The sequence below is a fragment of the Rhinopithecus roxellana genome, chromosome 8, assembly GCF_007565055.1.
Source record: "Rhinopithecus roxellana isolate Shanxi Qingling chromosome 8, ASM756505v1, whole genome shotgun sequence".
In the NCBI taxonomy this organism is placed as follows: domain Eukaryota; kingdom Metazoa; phylum Chordata; class Mammalia; order Primates; family Cercopithecidae; genus Rhinopithecus; species Rhinopithecus roxellana.
Genome location: NC_044556.1, coordinates 101,756,556 through 101,769,702, shown reverse-complemented (window position 1 = coordinate 101,769,702; position 13,147 = coordinate 101,756,556). Strand labels below are relative to the sequence as shown.

Below are 13,147 nucleotides of genomic sequence, written 5' to 3'. Positions count from 1 at the left end.
AACAGTTGCGACATACAGGATGAATCTGAGATTTTGAAGGTGAGGGTTAGGGTGGAGAAAGAGACCATTCTCCATGGTCTCTGTTTTGCACGTCTTGCAAATAAGTCATTGGAAAACTTTGTTTCAGGAAATCTTTTCCAGGATGTTTGCAGCAAGAGGCCATGTGAGAGGGAGACGTCTCCACCCACAGCAAAGGCCAGGAAGGCTTTCTGTCTAGTGTGACTAACTCATGCTCCCTGAACTCAGGATTCCTTTTCTGTAACTCAACCAGTTGCATGTGTAGGTATCATCTGCCTCTTCACATTGTCCTTGGAGAACTGGGGCTCAGAGAGTTGGCACTACAGCCAGTCTCTACAGCTACAGCCATTTCTTTGACTACTAAACTGTCCCTCTTTACCCTAACTGCAGGCTAACTTACTAGCTTGCAAATAGGGTAAAAATCTCAGACCCTTTAGTTTTTGACAAGAGACAAGTAGAAGCTACAGGAGGTCAAAAATGATGAGGACTTGTGTTTGCAGAGAGCCCACAGGAATGCAGAGCAAACCACAGCAACTGTCATTTAATCAATGTCAGGCGTACTTAGAAGTTGCCAAATGGAGATCTTATATAGAATAGAGAGAAGACTGGAGCAGATCACTGATAAGATGGGAATGGAAGGAATTCAGAGGGACCCTTGTGGAACTAACTCCAAAATCAAAAAGGAAATTTTTAATACATATCCATATAAAGGCCCCTTATCTGCAAAGACTGCACCCTGAATGACTTTCACCTCCTTTAACCAAAGGCAAATCTACTTCTCTAGCTACCTTTCTCACTCAGAGATGGATTTTAATACTAAGCACCATTTGATTTAGCCCACTAAATTAAAATTTAAGTCTCAATTAGGAAGCATGTTATAAAATTGTTGTAGCTATTATGTGATTATTTTTTGTTTTTTTTTTTAATTTTATTTTTTGTAGAGATGGGGTCTTGCTATGTTGTCCAGGCTTGTCTGAAACTCCTGGCCCCAAACAATCCTCCCACCTCAGCCTCCCAAATTGTTGGAATTACAGGCATGAGCCACCACACGTAGCCCATTTATGGACATTTTAAATAGACATAACTTCATTGTCATGAACCCAATCATGCTTCTTACCCAGCAACTCATACAGAGAATTCAGAATGGATTTCCAAGATTCCCCTGCTTCTCGCCCAGCAACATCAGCAAAGTGTGCTGCACTGCTGTAGACGTGCAATCGGTCTATGCACTCGAGCACGAGGTTGATCATTCCCTGGAAGGTTAAAAAAAAAAAGACATCTAAAACTGTCATTCTGCTTATAGACTAAAAATGCTAAGCTGATTTTAAAATAGAAGTTTGGCTGAAGGTTCACCTACTAATCATAAAGAAAATTGTGATCATTCAAAGGACAGGAAGACACACATTTGCATGTGAAATGAAATGTTCTTCAGATAATTCAAGTGAATTTTAAATTCTGAATGTCATCATCAAACAGTGGAAGAACAACCTACAAATATGTACTTCATACTTACGGCATTCTATTGTTAAGTGACCGTAAGAGCAGATCCTTATTCTTAGATAGGCATTATTATTATTACTATTATTATTATTATTATTATTATTAAATTAAAGATATAGTAAATCAGGTAAAGCTCATGAAAAGGTATTTTTAAAGCAAATCAAAAATGCTATAATGCATTTTTGCATTATCATGAACTTTGTAAGATACAGCCTGAGATTGAAATTATGCTTTATTTTTATTATTATTGGTAGATCAAGGTTGTAAAAAGTGTGGCAAACCACATAAAGAGCTATAACCCACTATCTAATCCAACTAACTTATTTCACACAGAATTTAAGAGATACCATGGACCTAAGTACATTTCCAAGTCACCATCCAGATTGTCTTATATGAGAAGTTGGGAAAAAAACTAAATGAATATTTTAATTTTTATAACGCAATATTTAATTTTTCTTCTTCCAGATATTAAATAAATGCAGCATTGTAAAAGAGTCTAACAATTTGGCATATGTGAAAACTCCCAATAAACTTGTCCATGTTATTATTGGTTTATGTTGATACTTTTTTGCTTTCGTGCCATTGAGGTCTCCAGATAGGTCATTTCTTTTGAATACCCAGTGGGAATGTCCTCAAAAAGTTATGTCAGTTTCAAGAGTTTCTGATGAGATATTAGAAAACAGCTTTAAAAGTAGACAGGGATTATGAGAACCTAGTAATAACACTTTTTGATTTTGTTTTTTAGTTTTATTTCTCTCTGTCACAACTTTTATTTTAGGCTTTGGAGGTTACATGTGCAGGTTTGTTACGTGGGTACATTGTGTGTCATGGGTTTGATGCTATAAACGATTTCATCACCCAGGTAATGAGCACAGTACCTGATACATAGTTTCTCGACCCTTGCCCTCCTCCCACTCTCCTCCCTCAAGTAGGCCCTGGTATTTATTGTTCCCCTCTTTGCGTCCATGTGTACTGTTTATTGTTCCCCTCTTTGTGTCCATGTGTACTCAATGAACCATCTGATTTGTTACTTTTACAAAGCTAAGTATTTATTCAGAAAAAAATCATTATTCTCCATACAAGATACATTGAAAAGAATGGGAATCCAGCTGAACTAGCCTGATTTATCCCATCAACCCTGGTAGTCTCCACTGAAGCTTCTGACTATATTAGAACATTAGATATATCATTTGGTCCTTCTTTTATTGTTTATAAAATATGACACTTGAGTTCTTTTTAGCAGTGAAACTTTTGGTGTAAGACAATCATACATGGAAATGTAATCAAGGCAAAGGGGAAGGGTAGGGTTGCTCTGTCCAAGTAGGGCCCCTGGAGCTCAGCCTACTCCGGTAGCCCTCTCTTAACAGCTTCCATCCCCAACACAACGCTTCCTATACATCCCGGGCCATTTCCAAGGAGCACCGAAGAACCTGCTGAATAGTTTGAAAACCCTGATGCTTTCTAAAGCCTGTATTCTTATAGACACTTTAAGATTCTTAATTGATATAACCCACATGAAGAGAACTTGCAAAAGACCAGGGTGAGCGCTGAGCAGAGAGTAAATGTCTCTTGCCAGGAGAATGAAAAGATTCATGTTTTTAAATTAATATTCATGGATAGTATAAATAAATAAAAACCATGTCTAGATTTCTCTAAGGCCTGTTGCTCCTGTTCAGTAGTATACTTTCTCCTCTATATTGCAAAATGCAAAGATGGTCAAATAGATGGAGAATTTTCCCAACCAAGAAGCTGTTTTTACAAGAGAACAACAGAAGAGAAATGAGTGTTGATAGAAACGCACCTCTTCCTGGAAGAGATTTTGCCGATTCTTCAGGGCTCGTAGTCTGTTCTGTTTGTCTTCATGTTCTAAATGCTCATCGGGGGGGTGAAAGTAGCCAATGAGATCCTGCAGACTTAGACTTACGGATTCTATAGGCAAATCGACGGTGGAAGCCTTCGCTTTCTTGCTGAGAGCATCAAGGCCCCTAAAATAAACCATAAACATTTCTCTATTGTCAGTGATTCACAACTGTATCATTTTTCCATTTATGGATGATTTCAGAGATTAATCTCTCTCCCTATGCCACTGTAAAAGGGACATGTAAGAAAGGTCCTCCTGCTCCTCAAGCAGCAATAAGGAATGCTAATTCAAGTCAGAAACTGTGTAATGTTATGTTATAAAAACCAGTATCCACGGCCAGTCATCTAGAGAATAACCTTATAGGCCACAGGAACAGTGCCTACAAAACCAATAGTTGAAATGTTCAGAAACCAGTTGATTTTCACTGGAAAGCTACACACTTTAAGCACTCAGGCTGCATCTTCCCAGATTCATAATTCTGACATTTCCTTGTGGTTTGTTTTCGAAAAGGAATGCCTAAGTTTTCATGGAGCCAAGCTTGCCATTCTGTTTAATTTCTGTGAGTTCAAAAATATATTCTAATGATGTTAATTTAGAAAATTTGCTTATTAATCAGTAAATATATATTAAAATGCTTTTCTATTATCTGAAAGAAATGCATTTAAAAATTATATTAACAAAAACATCATGAAGTATTTTCTAACCTGGGAAGAAAGGTACATTACTGGCATGTAAATGTGTTAATTTGTTGAGCTTACTGAGATTCTCAGTTTTTAAACTCATAGCTTTGAATGTATCTGAAAAGAACTTTAAAACATGATATCTACAAATCAAAAGTATTTCGAAATAAAATGGTTTTAAAAAGCACAATGCATACAATAAAAGAATGGGACAGTACCTCTACTGTAGTTGATACCATAATATTCTATAGCCATGACAAGTTGTTAATGCATAGAAATATTACACTTCCATTCCTGCTCTCTGTGTCAGCAAAACTGTATGGTAACATTTTATCCCAAGCAAATGTTTCTAATTTTCTGACTATGTTGGAACTTACATTATAAAACAATAAAATATTCATTAATGAGAATTAGCTTTGAACTTTATAGTTTTAAAACATTATTTAAAATGTGTCATCACTTCCACAAAGATTGCTAATGATTTTGGAATATTTGATTTCGGCCTTATCAAACAGTAGAAATAGTAATATTGTACAACTATTTTAAAGTTTTTGCCTGAAGTTCTATATCAGTTATATCAACTGATCTTGGGGGTAGAATTCATCCACCCCCAAGTTTTATCACCTCTATAAGTTTTTCTGTACCCAAAAAGCAAGAGTGACTCTTCAGTAGAAAATTATTTTTCCCCTTTAACAAGAAAATGTCACATGTAATGAAGTATTTTTCTAAACATTTTACCCCATTAACTCCAATTAAACATAAATAAATGTATAATGAATTCAAACTCAACTCTTAATAAGTGAATACAATTCAAAAATGATTCAGTATCCACATTTTCAAATTTAAGTGAAAACAACAGTAAATGTTGGTCTTTAGGTTATTATATTGAAATAAACATATCTACCATAAGGAACGTAACTATTCAATTACTTTGTAAGAGAAGTCTCTTGTCAGAAGAAATGTTGTCCAAACTTCTAAAATTATGAATTATGTTATGTTTTAGGGCTTTTGTCTAATAAAGAGATGAATATCATCTGAATTTATCAAGAACAAAACATATAATCAGGGAAAAAAAAATCATCCAGAAATCCAAAAGTAGTAGAATCACACTCTGCCAGAGTAAAAATGAAAGCTATTAACCCTATGGCTACATTTCGTAATTTAAAGATTAAATTAGATTATTACCTAACAAATACAGGCTCCTCCCCTCTCTCATTTACTTCAAGAATATGTTTATGAATATATCCAGAAGAAAAATGAAAACATATATAGTATATATAAAATATATGATATGTTATATATATTCATTGTATATATTTGTTATACATTATATATAGTATATACTATTAGTATATACTAATAGTATATGCTGATATAGCATATTATTAATGTGTAATATACTCTATAGTGTATAGCATATACTACATTATATAATGTATAATATATACTATATATCGTATAGTATATACTATTGTTAATTATACTATTAGGTAGTATAGTATATAATACATATACTAATATATACTATTAATTATATATACTATCATATAGAATAGTATATATAACATATAATATACTATACATTACAATATACTATATATCCATTATAATGTATAATTACATATAATATATGTTTATACACTTCCATGTATACACACACATTATGTATTACTTAAATGCTCATAGTATTACTATTAGAAATATACACACACATTTCATATATTTTATATATATTTTATACACATATATATTCTATATACATATATATTCCATATACATATATTCTATATACATATGTATATTCTATATACATATATATATATATTCCCCACCCAAGGCCAAAATAATAGAGCCCCCTCCCCTGCAGACAACACAAACACACACACACACACACCATACACACACACACACTCAGTACTACCACCACCACAAAAGACAGAATAGAAGGGTCTCAGAATATAAACCACATAAGAAAAACACAAATGATTAAATAATATTGACTTTCTTTCTAAAAGGTAAAAATTTTAAAATTAGCCTCTTAATACAAATTAAGTAAATTGGCATTAATAAAATTAATAGTAAAAAATAACCCTGAAAAATACTTGGGTAAAAATATTGTAAAAATACTGAGACTTTAAAGATTTAGTACTTTCACGAATGTGATAAAACGAATAAATTTTTATTTAAAAGCATATGCTCTTTAAAATGCTCAGTAATCATGTAAAACTTTGCAAAACTTCTGAACATATTAAAAAATCACATAAATTCAGGACTTCTAATTGTTTTTTTTTTAGACAGAGTTTCACCCTGTCACCCAGGCTGGAGTGCAGTGGCACGATCTTGGCTCACTGCAACCTCTGCCTCCTGGATTCAGGGTTTAAGCAATTCTCAAGCCTCAGCCTCCAGAATAGCTGGGATTACAGGTGCATGCCCACCACATCCAGCTAATTTTCGTATTTTTGGTAAAGATGGGGTTTCGTCCCTGTTGGCCAGGCTGCTTTCAAATTCCTGACCTCAAGTGACATGCCAGCCTCAGCCTCCCAAAGTGCTGCGATTACAGGTGTGAGCCACCACACTCAGCCCAATTTGCTACTTTGTAAGTCTTATCATTTTACTGGTTGAGTAGCATTCTGTTGTATAGAATGTAGAGTACAACATAGTTTACTCTCTGTTGATAAACTCCTGGCCTCAAGTGCTCCACCCACCTTGGCCTCCCAAAGTGCTAGGATTATAGGTGTGAGTCACCACTGTGCCCAGCCTAAATTTGGGACTTATAATAGGTAATACTCATGTGCATTTAAGTAAAACTTGTAAAGTAAAAAAGTAAATATATATATATATATGCAATATAAACAAGATTACTGGATATATATGTGCAATATAAACATATATATGCAATATAAATATATGCAATATAAACATGATTACTGAAGTTAAATAATATAACTAAAGGGTAAATATAGAAAAGAAACAAGGAGGCCAGGCGCGGTGGCTCAAGCCTGTAATCCCAGCACTTTGGGAGGCCGAGACGGGCGGATCACGAGGTCAGGAGATCGAGACCATCCTGGCTAACACGGTGAAACCCCGTCTCTACTAAAAAAATTTAAAAAATTAGCCGGGCGAGGTGGCGGGCGCCTGTAGTCCCAGCTACTTGGGAGGCTGAGGCAGGAAAATCGCTTGAACCAGGGAGGTGGAGGTTGCAGTGAGCCGAGATTGTGCCACTGCACTCCAGCCTGGGTGACAGAGACTCTGTCTCCAAAAAAAAAAAAAAACCCTTCAGGCAGAAGAAAACAATACCTGAAGGAAATACAGATCCACACACACACAAAAAGAGCACTAGAAATGATAACTATATGTGCAAATATAGATGTTTTTGTTATTTAAAACTCTTTAAAAACTAATTGACTGTTTAAATAAAAATATAGTGTGGAATTAATAACATCTATAAATGTAAAATGTATGACAAACTGCGAAAACTGGGAAGGAATTATAATATTATAATGTTCTTACACTATTCATAGAGTGACAAAATATCACTTAAAGGTAGACTGTGACAAATTAAAGATATATACTATAAACCATAAGTAACCACTAAAATACAAATAAAGTATTACAGCTAATAAACCAATAAAAAGGAGGTAAGATGAAATAATAGAAAATACTCAACTAATCCAAAAGAAGGGGGAAATGGGACAATGACAAAGTGTTTTTCTTGTGTGGCTTATTTTTTGTAACCCATATGCTCTCATTCTCCCGTGTAAGGGTAGTGATGGTAGTGGTGATGGTGGTGGTGATGGTGGTGTGTGTGTGTGTATCTCTTTTTTATCCTACTACTAGGTGGGACGAATATAAAACAAATAGGAAGAAGATAGACTTAAGCCTACTAGACTTAAGCCTACTACATCAATAATCATATTAATGTAAATGAATTAAACAATACAATTTAAAAACAGGGATTATCAAATGGGATAAAAAAGCAAGACCCAACTGCCTATTGCTTAAAAGAAAGGCACTTTAAATATAAAGATACAAACAGGTTAAAAGTTATAGGATGCTAATACTAAAGTGGGGGGAAACTAGAGTGGCTATGTTCATATTATACAAAGTACATGTCATAGCAAAGAATATTACCAGAGTTAAGGAAGGTAATTTCATAATGATAAAGGGGTCAGTTCATCAAAAGAACAAAATCCTAAACATGTATGCAGTTAATAACAGAGCTTCAAAATGCACAAAGAAAAGGTGACAAACAGCAAGGAGAAACAGAAACATCCACAATTACAGTCACTTTGCAATACCTTTCTCTCAGTAATTAACAGAAAAAAGAGACTGAAAAACATAAGGAAATTGAAGATATAAGTAATACTAAATTGACACTTTTGAACGCTCTACCCAACAAGAGGAGAATGCACATTCTTTTCAAGTTAACATGAAACATTTACCAAAATAAAGTTTATTCTAAGCCATAAAACAAGTCTTAATAAACTTAAAACCAATCAATCTCACAAAATATATTCTCTGACCATAATGGCATTAATTAGAAATTAGTAACAGAAAAATATTCAGGAAATTTCTGATTATTTGGAAGCTGAAAAAATCTATTGTTCAAAGAAGACATCAAGGGGGAAACTGAAAGAAAACATATCCATGCTGGGTGTGATGGCTCACGCCTGCAATCCCAGCACTTTGTGAGGCCGAGGTGGGTGGATCACTTGAGGTCAGGTGTTAGAGACCAGCCTGGGCAACATGGTGAAACTATGTCTCTACTAAAAATAAAAAAAAATAGCCAGGAGTGGTGGTGCATGCCTGTAATCCTAGCTACTTGGGAAGCTGAGGCAGTAGAATTGCTTAAACCTGGGAGGCAGGTTGCAGTGAGCAGAGATAGGACCATTGCACTCCAGCCTGAGCAACAGAATGAGAATAAAGAGAAGAATGGTGAGAGGGGAGGGGAAAGAAGAAAAAGAAAAAGAGAAAGAGAAAAGAAAGAAGAGAAAGGAGAGAAGGAAGGAAAGAAGGAAGGAAAGAAGGAAGGAAGGAAAAGAGAAAGAGAAAGAGGAAGGAAGGAAGGAAGGAAGGAAAGAAGGAAGGAAAGAAGGAAGGAAGGAAGGAAGGAAGGAAGGAAGGAAGGAAGGAAGGAAGGAAGGAAGGAAGGAAGGAAGGAAGGAAGGAAGGAAGGAAGGGAGGGGCAGGGCAAAGGAAGGAAAGGAAGGGGAGGGGATGGGAGGAAGGAACGAAGGCAGGGAGGAAGGGAGGAAGGAAAGGGAAGTGGAGGAGAGAGAGGAAGACAGAAAAGACAGAAAAGACAGAAAAAAAGAAAGGAAAATCAAAACATGTGAGGTGCCAGTAAAAACAGAAAAGTGTAACACTAAATGCTTTTGTCAACAAAGGTCTCAATGGTATCAGCATTCATCTTACAAAGTTAGAAAAAAGAGAGCAAGGCAAGAAGAAAGAAAATAGAAAAAATCAGACTGGGAATCAGAAAATCTTTTCATAGTTAATAGGGGTTAATGTAACCATCCTATTTTATCATGATAGTTATAACAAATGAATTTCACTCAAATAGCCCAGACAGAAAATCATTTTCAAGATTTAATAAAGCAGCAAGTGTATAATTCAACATTTTTTTTTTATCACAGAATCCAAATTTCTCATACTTGGTACTCTATCTAATCAGAAAAGTAATTGTTAAAATTTAAAATTACTCTGCCAAAGAGCAGATGGGCTAAAGTAAATCACATTTAAGATGAATTTTGGTATTTCAGCCAGCATAAAAAAAAGTCACTTATGGTATACTATCACTATATAATGTCTGTAACACTGAGATAGTAGCTTTCCCACAAAATAGTTTTCAACACAAATAACCAGTTTTCAGTCTAGTATTAAATTAACTTACCAAATGGAATCTCTGTGGTGCCACTGAATACTCTACAGCAGTCAAATTGAATAAAAAAAAAAAAAAGTCCCTCAAATTTGAAGAAGTCAGTGCTGACTAAATATAAAATTGACAGTTTCAAAGATTTATGATTAATTTGCTCAATCCCCATCATAGGATTGATCAGCTCTAGTAAAGAAAAACTAGTGGGAAGAACAAGATACGAAAAGGCTAAGTTTGTTTCCAAAATAAGTTATAATTTCCAAATAGAACTTCTTGACTAATTTTATACTTCATTAAAATGTAATAAATTTTTATTATAAGAAATAAATACTATATTAAACTACAAGAATATATAATACTGAAAAGTAATACAAGTAATAAAAAATACAAAAATGTGGTGCGTACCCCATTCGATTTAAGCTTTACTCCATCTGACGAGGCTTGGAGTTGAGATGAGGCAGAGAAATGGACTAAACACTCAGGATGTGTGGCCAAATGCTGTGCACATTTTTTGGTTACATACGGCACGCGCACATATATACACAGTGTGTGTGGTTTATAAAAGGGATGGCTTATAAAAGAAGTAGAAAATAATACAATCTTGAGTAGGGGAGATTTGTTTTATGCTGTAAAGTCAAAAAAATAATTTACCGACTCAACTACTACAAAAATCCTTTCAAATTCTTTTCCAAATCAATAAACTGGTGAAAAGGTTTGCAATTTACCATAACAGGAAATGAGTATCTCTAAACATAACAGAAGTTCAGAACAACTTAACAGAAATATTAACAAATAATAGGAATAAACACAAAAGAAAAAAGAAATGAAGAAAGATGGTCAACAAGAAGTTTCCCCCATCAGATTAACAAAGTTTAAAGAGACAAATGAAATCCCTTACAAGTCAGAGCATATGTTGGTATAATGTTACCAGAAAACATGTTGGTCACAAGTTTAATTTAGTCTGCAGATAAGCAATTATTGCAATTATTAGGTGGAAAAGCAGTTCTTATGAGAATTACTTTTAAAAAATACATATCAAAACTCAGCATATATCTAGGCTTCACTGTCCTCATTGAAAAATGAACTAGGCCGGGCATGGTGGCTCACGCCTGTAATCCCAGCACTTTGGGAGGCTGAGGTGAGTAGACCATGAGGTCAAGAGATCGAGTCCATCCTGGCCAACATAGTGAAACCCCATCTCTACTAAAAATACAAAAAACACACCAGGTGTGGCGGTGAGCACCTGTAATCCTAGTTACTCGGGAGGCTGAGGCAGGAGAATCGCTTGAACCCAGGAGGCAGAGGTTGCAGTGAGCCGAGATCGTGCCACTGCACTCCAGCCTGGGTGACAGTGAGAGATTCTGTCTCAAAAAAAAAAAAAAAAAAAAAAAAAAAAAAGAAAGAAAGAAAGAAAAAGAAAAGAAAAAGGAACTAAATAGGTCCAGTACAAGGAAGAGTAGTCATTAAATAATCCTAATCTATACCTATCAATTACAAATTACACATCTAATTTCCAAAACCACATTCTTTTTAAAAGTTTATTTAAAAGAAAGACATTAAATCATCTAATTAACACTTCCTAATGTTTCTGCTGACTTACCAAACAGTATGAGATTTCTTACCATCATAGCATACTTTTAAATTGCCTATTTGCATATCCAATAAAGAAATGAAAATCAAGTATCAAACAACTACACCTACAAAAGAAAAAGTACCTTATAAATCTATTGAAAAGGAAGACTGTGCTCCGGATAACTCGTGCTGTGCGTGATTCTTCATGCTGGGATCTCGATAAACTTATGCCATCATCCATGTGGCCTTCATGGTGCATAATAGCCTGTAAGAAAGCAAAAATAAGGCCATTACTCCCAACATCTCTTTTCCAAACTAGAGTTAGGGAGATGTGTACTCAAACAGCTGAGCCATAACAATAGATAGAATCAAAAGGCAAGTACAGGGGACTATGAAGCTGTTATGTTCAGATAAAATAATATGCACAGCTCCCTATACAAACTAGCCATTCCATTTATTCATTTAGTTATTGTTTTATTTTTTGGAGATGGGGTCTTGCTATGTTGCCCAGGCTGGTCTTGAACTCCTGGGCTTCAGTGATCCTTCTCCCTCTACCTCCTGAATAGCTAGAATTACAAGTCCCCATCACCATGCGCAGCTCAGTTATCATTTTAAAGAACTACTCAAAAAATGCACTGAGTCAATTAAAATAAATAGCAGAGCCTTTTCACATATCTACATTGAATAACTGATCCTCAGCCTAAGCAAACTTGGTACAAAGCAGCAAAGGTAACCTTGCATTGGCACACCAGTCATACAGTAGTTCTGAATACAGACTAGTCAATAATAAGCACTGAACAATGCTTTTAAATCATCTAAATGATAAAGATGTATACATATATTTCTTTTCTTTTGATAGCTGTTTTGTTTGCTTTTGAACTTTCTATGAAACTATAATGTTAGAAAAGAGAAATGCAAAACTCTTAAGAAAACAGTTCCATGACTTTTACAAGTGAACATTCCTACATGACCAACACCCAGCTCAAGAAAGAAAACATTATGGTATCTGAAAATCCTCCTCAGTACTCCCTTCCTATCCCTATCCTTCACAAGGTTCACCACCTTGCAGACTTTTGACAGCACAGATCAGTTGTGTACTATATATAAGTAGAACCATTTGTTCCCATCTGTGCTTATCTTCATGCAACATTTATAGCAAGATAATTTAATACACCTACCCAGGTGTACTGAGCAAAATTTAGGAACTACAACTATAAATTATCTAGAAAGCAATGTTAAGAGGAAACTCCTTATATAAAAAATCAGTGAGACACAGATATATCTATATTCAAAGGCAATATCATAGCCTTAAGTGCCCTCATTAATACAGAAAAAAATGACTAAAATGAAAGAATTTTACTCATTTTCATATCCTAAAAAAAGAACAGCAAAGAAAGTTGAAAAGTAGAACTAATGAAGATTAAGTGAAATTAATAAACTAGAAGTCAAATAAAGTACTAGAAAAGATGAATAAACTCAAAGTTTGATTCTTTGCGATGATAAATAAAACGAAACTCTCACAAACCAGGCTAAAGATAAAACAGAAAGCAAGAACACAGAGAATGGGAAATTATAATACAATACTGTGTGCAACTCCATAGCAAAACCAAAAATCAACCAAATAGAACCAATAAACAAAAC

General features: G+C 34.7%; 1 protein-coding gene across 4 annotated transcripts in view; it reads right to left on the bottom strand.

Moving 5' to 3' along the window:
* Nucleotides 1-13,147, bottom strand: part of RYR2 (ryanodine receptor 2) — a 793,619-nt gene that overhangs the window by 372,706 nt on the left and 407,766 nt on the right. For all 4 annotated transcript variants that reach the window (XM_030936088.1, XM_030936090.1, XM_030936089.1 and 1 more), the window contains exons 14-16: nt 11,650-11,771; nt 3,320-3,503; nt 1,136-1,271 (exon numbers count right to left, since the gene is read on the bottom strand). In XM_030936088.1, the coding sequence (XP_030791948.1) occupies nt 1,136-1,271; nt 3,320-3,503; nt 11,650-11,771 (442 nt within the window). The remainder of the gene's footprint in view (nt 1-1,135; nt 1,272-3,319; nt 3,504-11,649; nt 11,772-13,147) is intronic.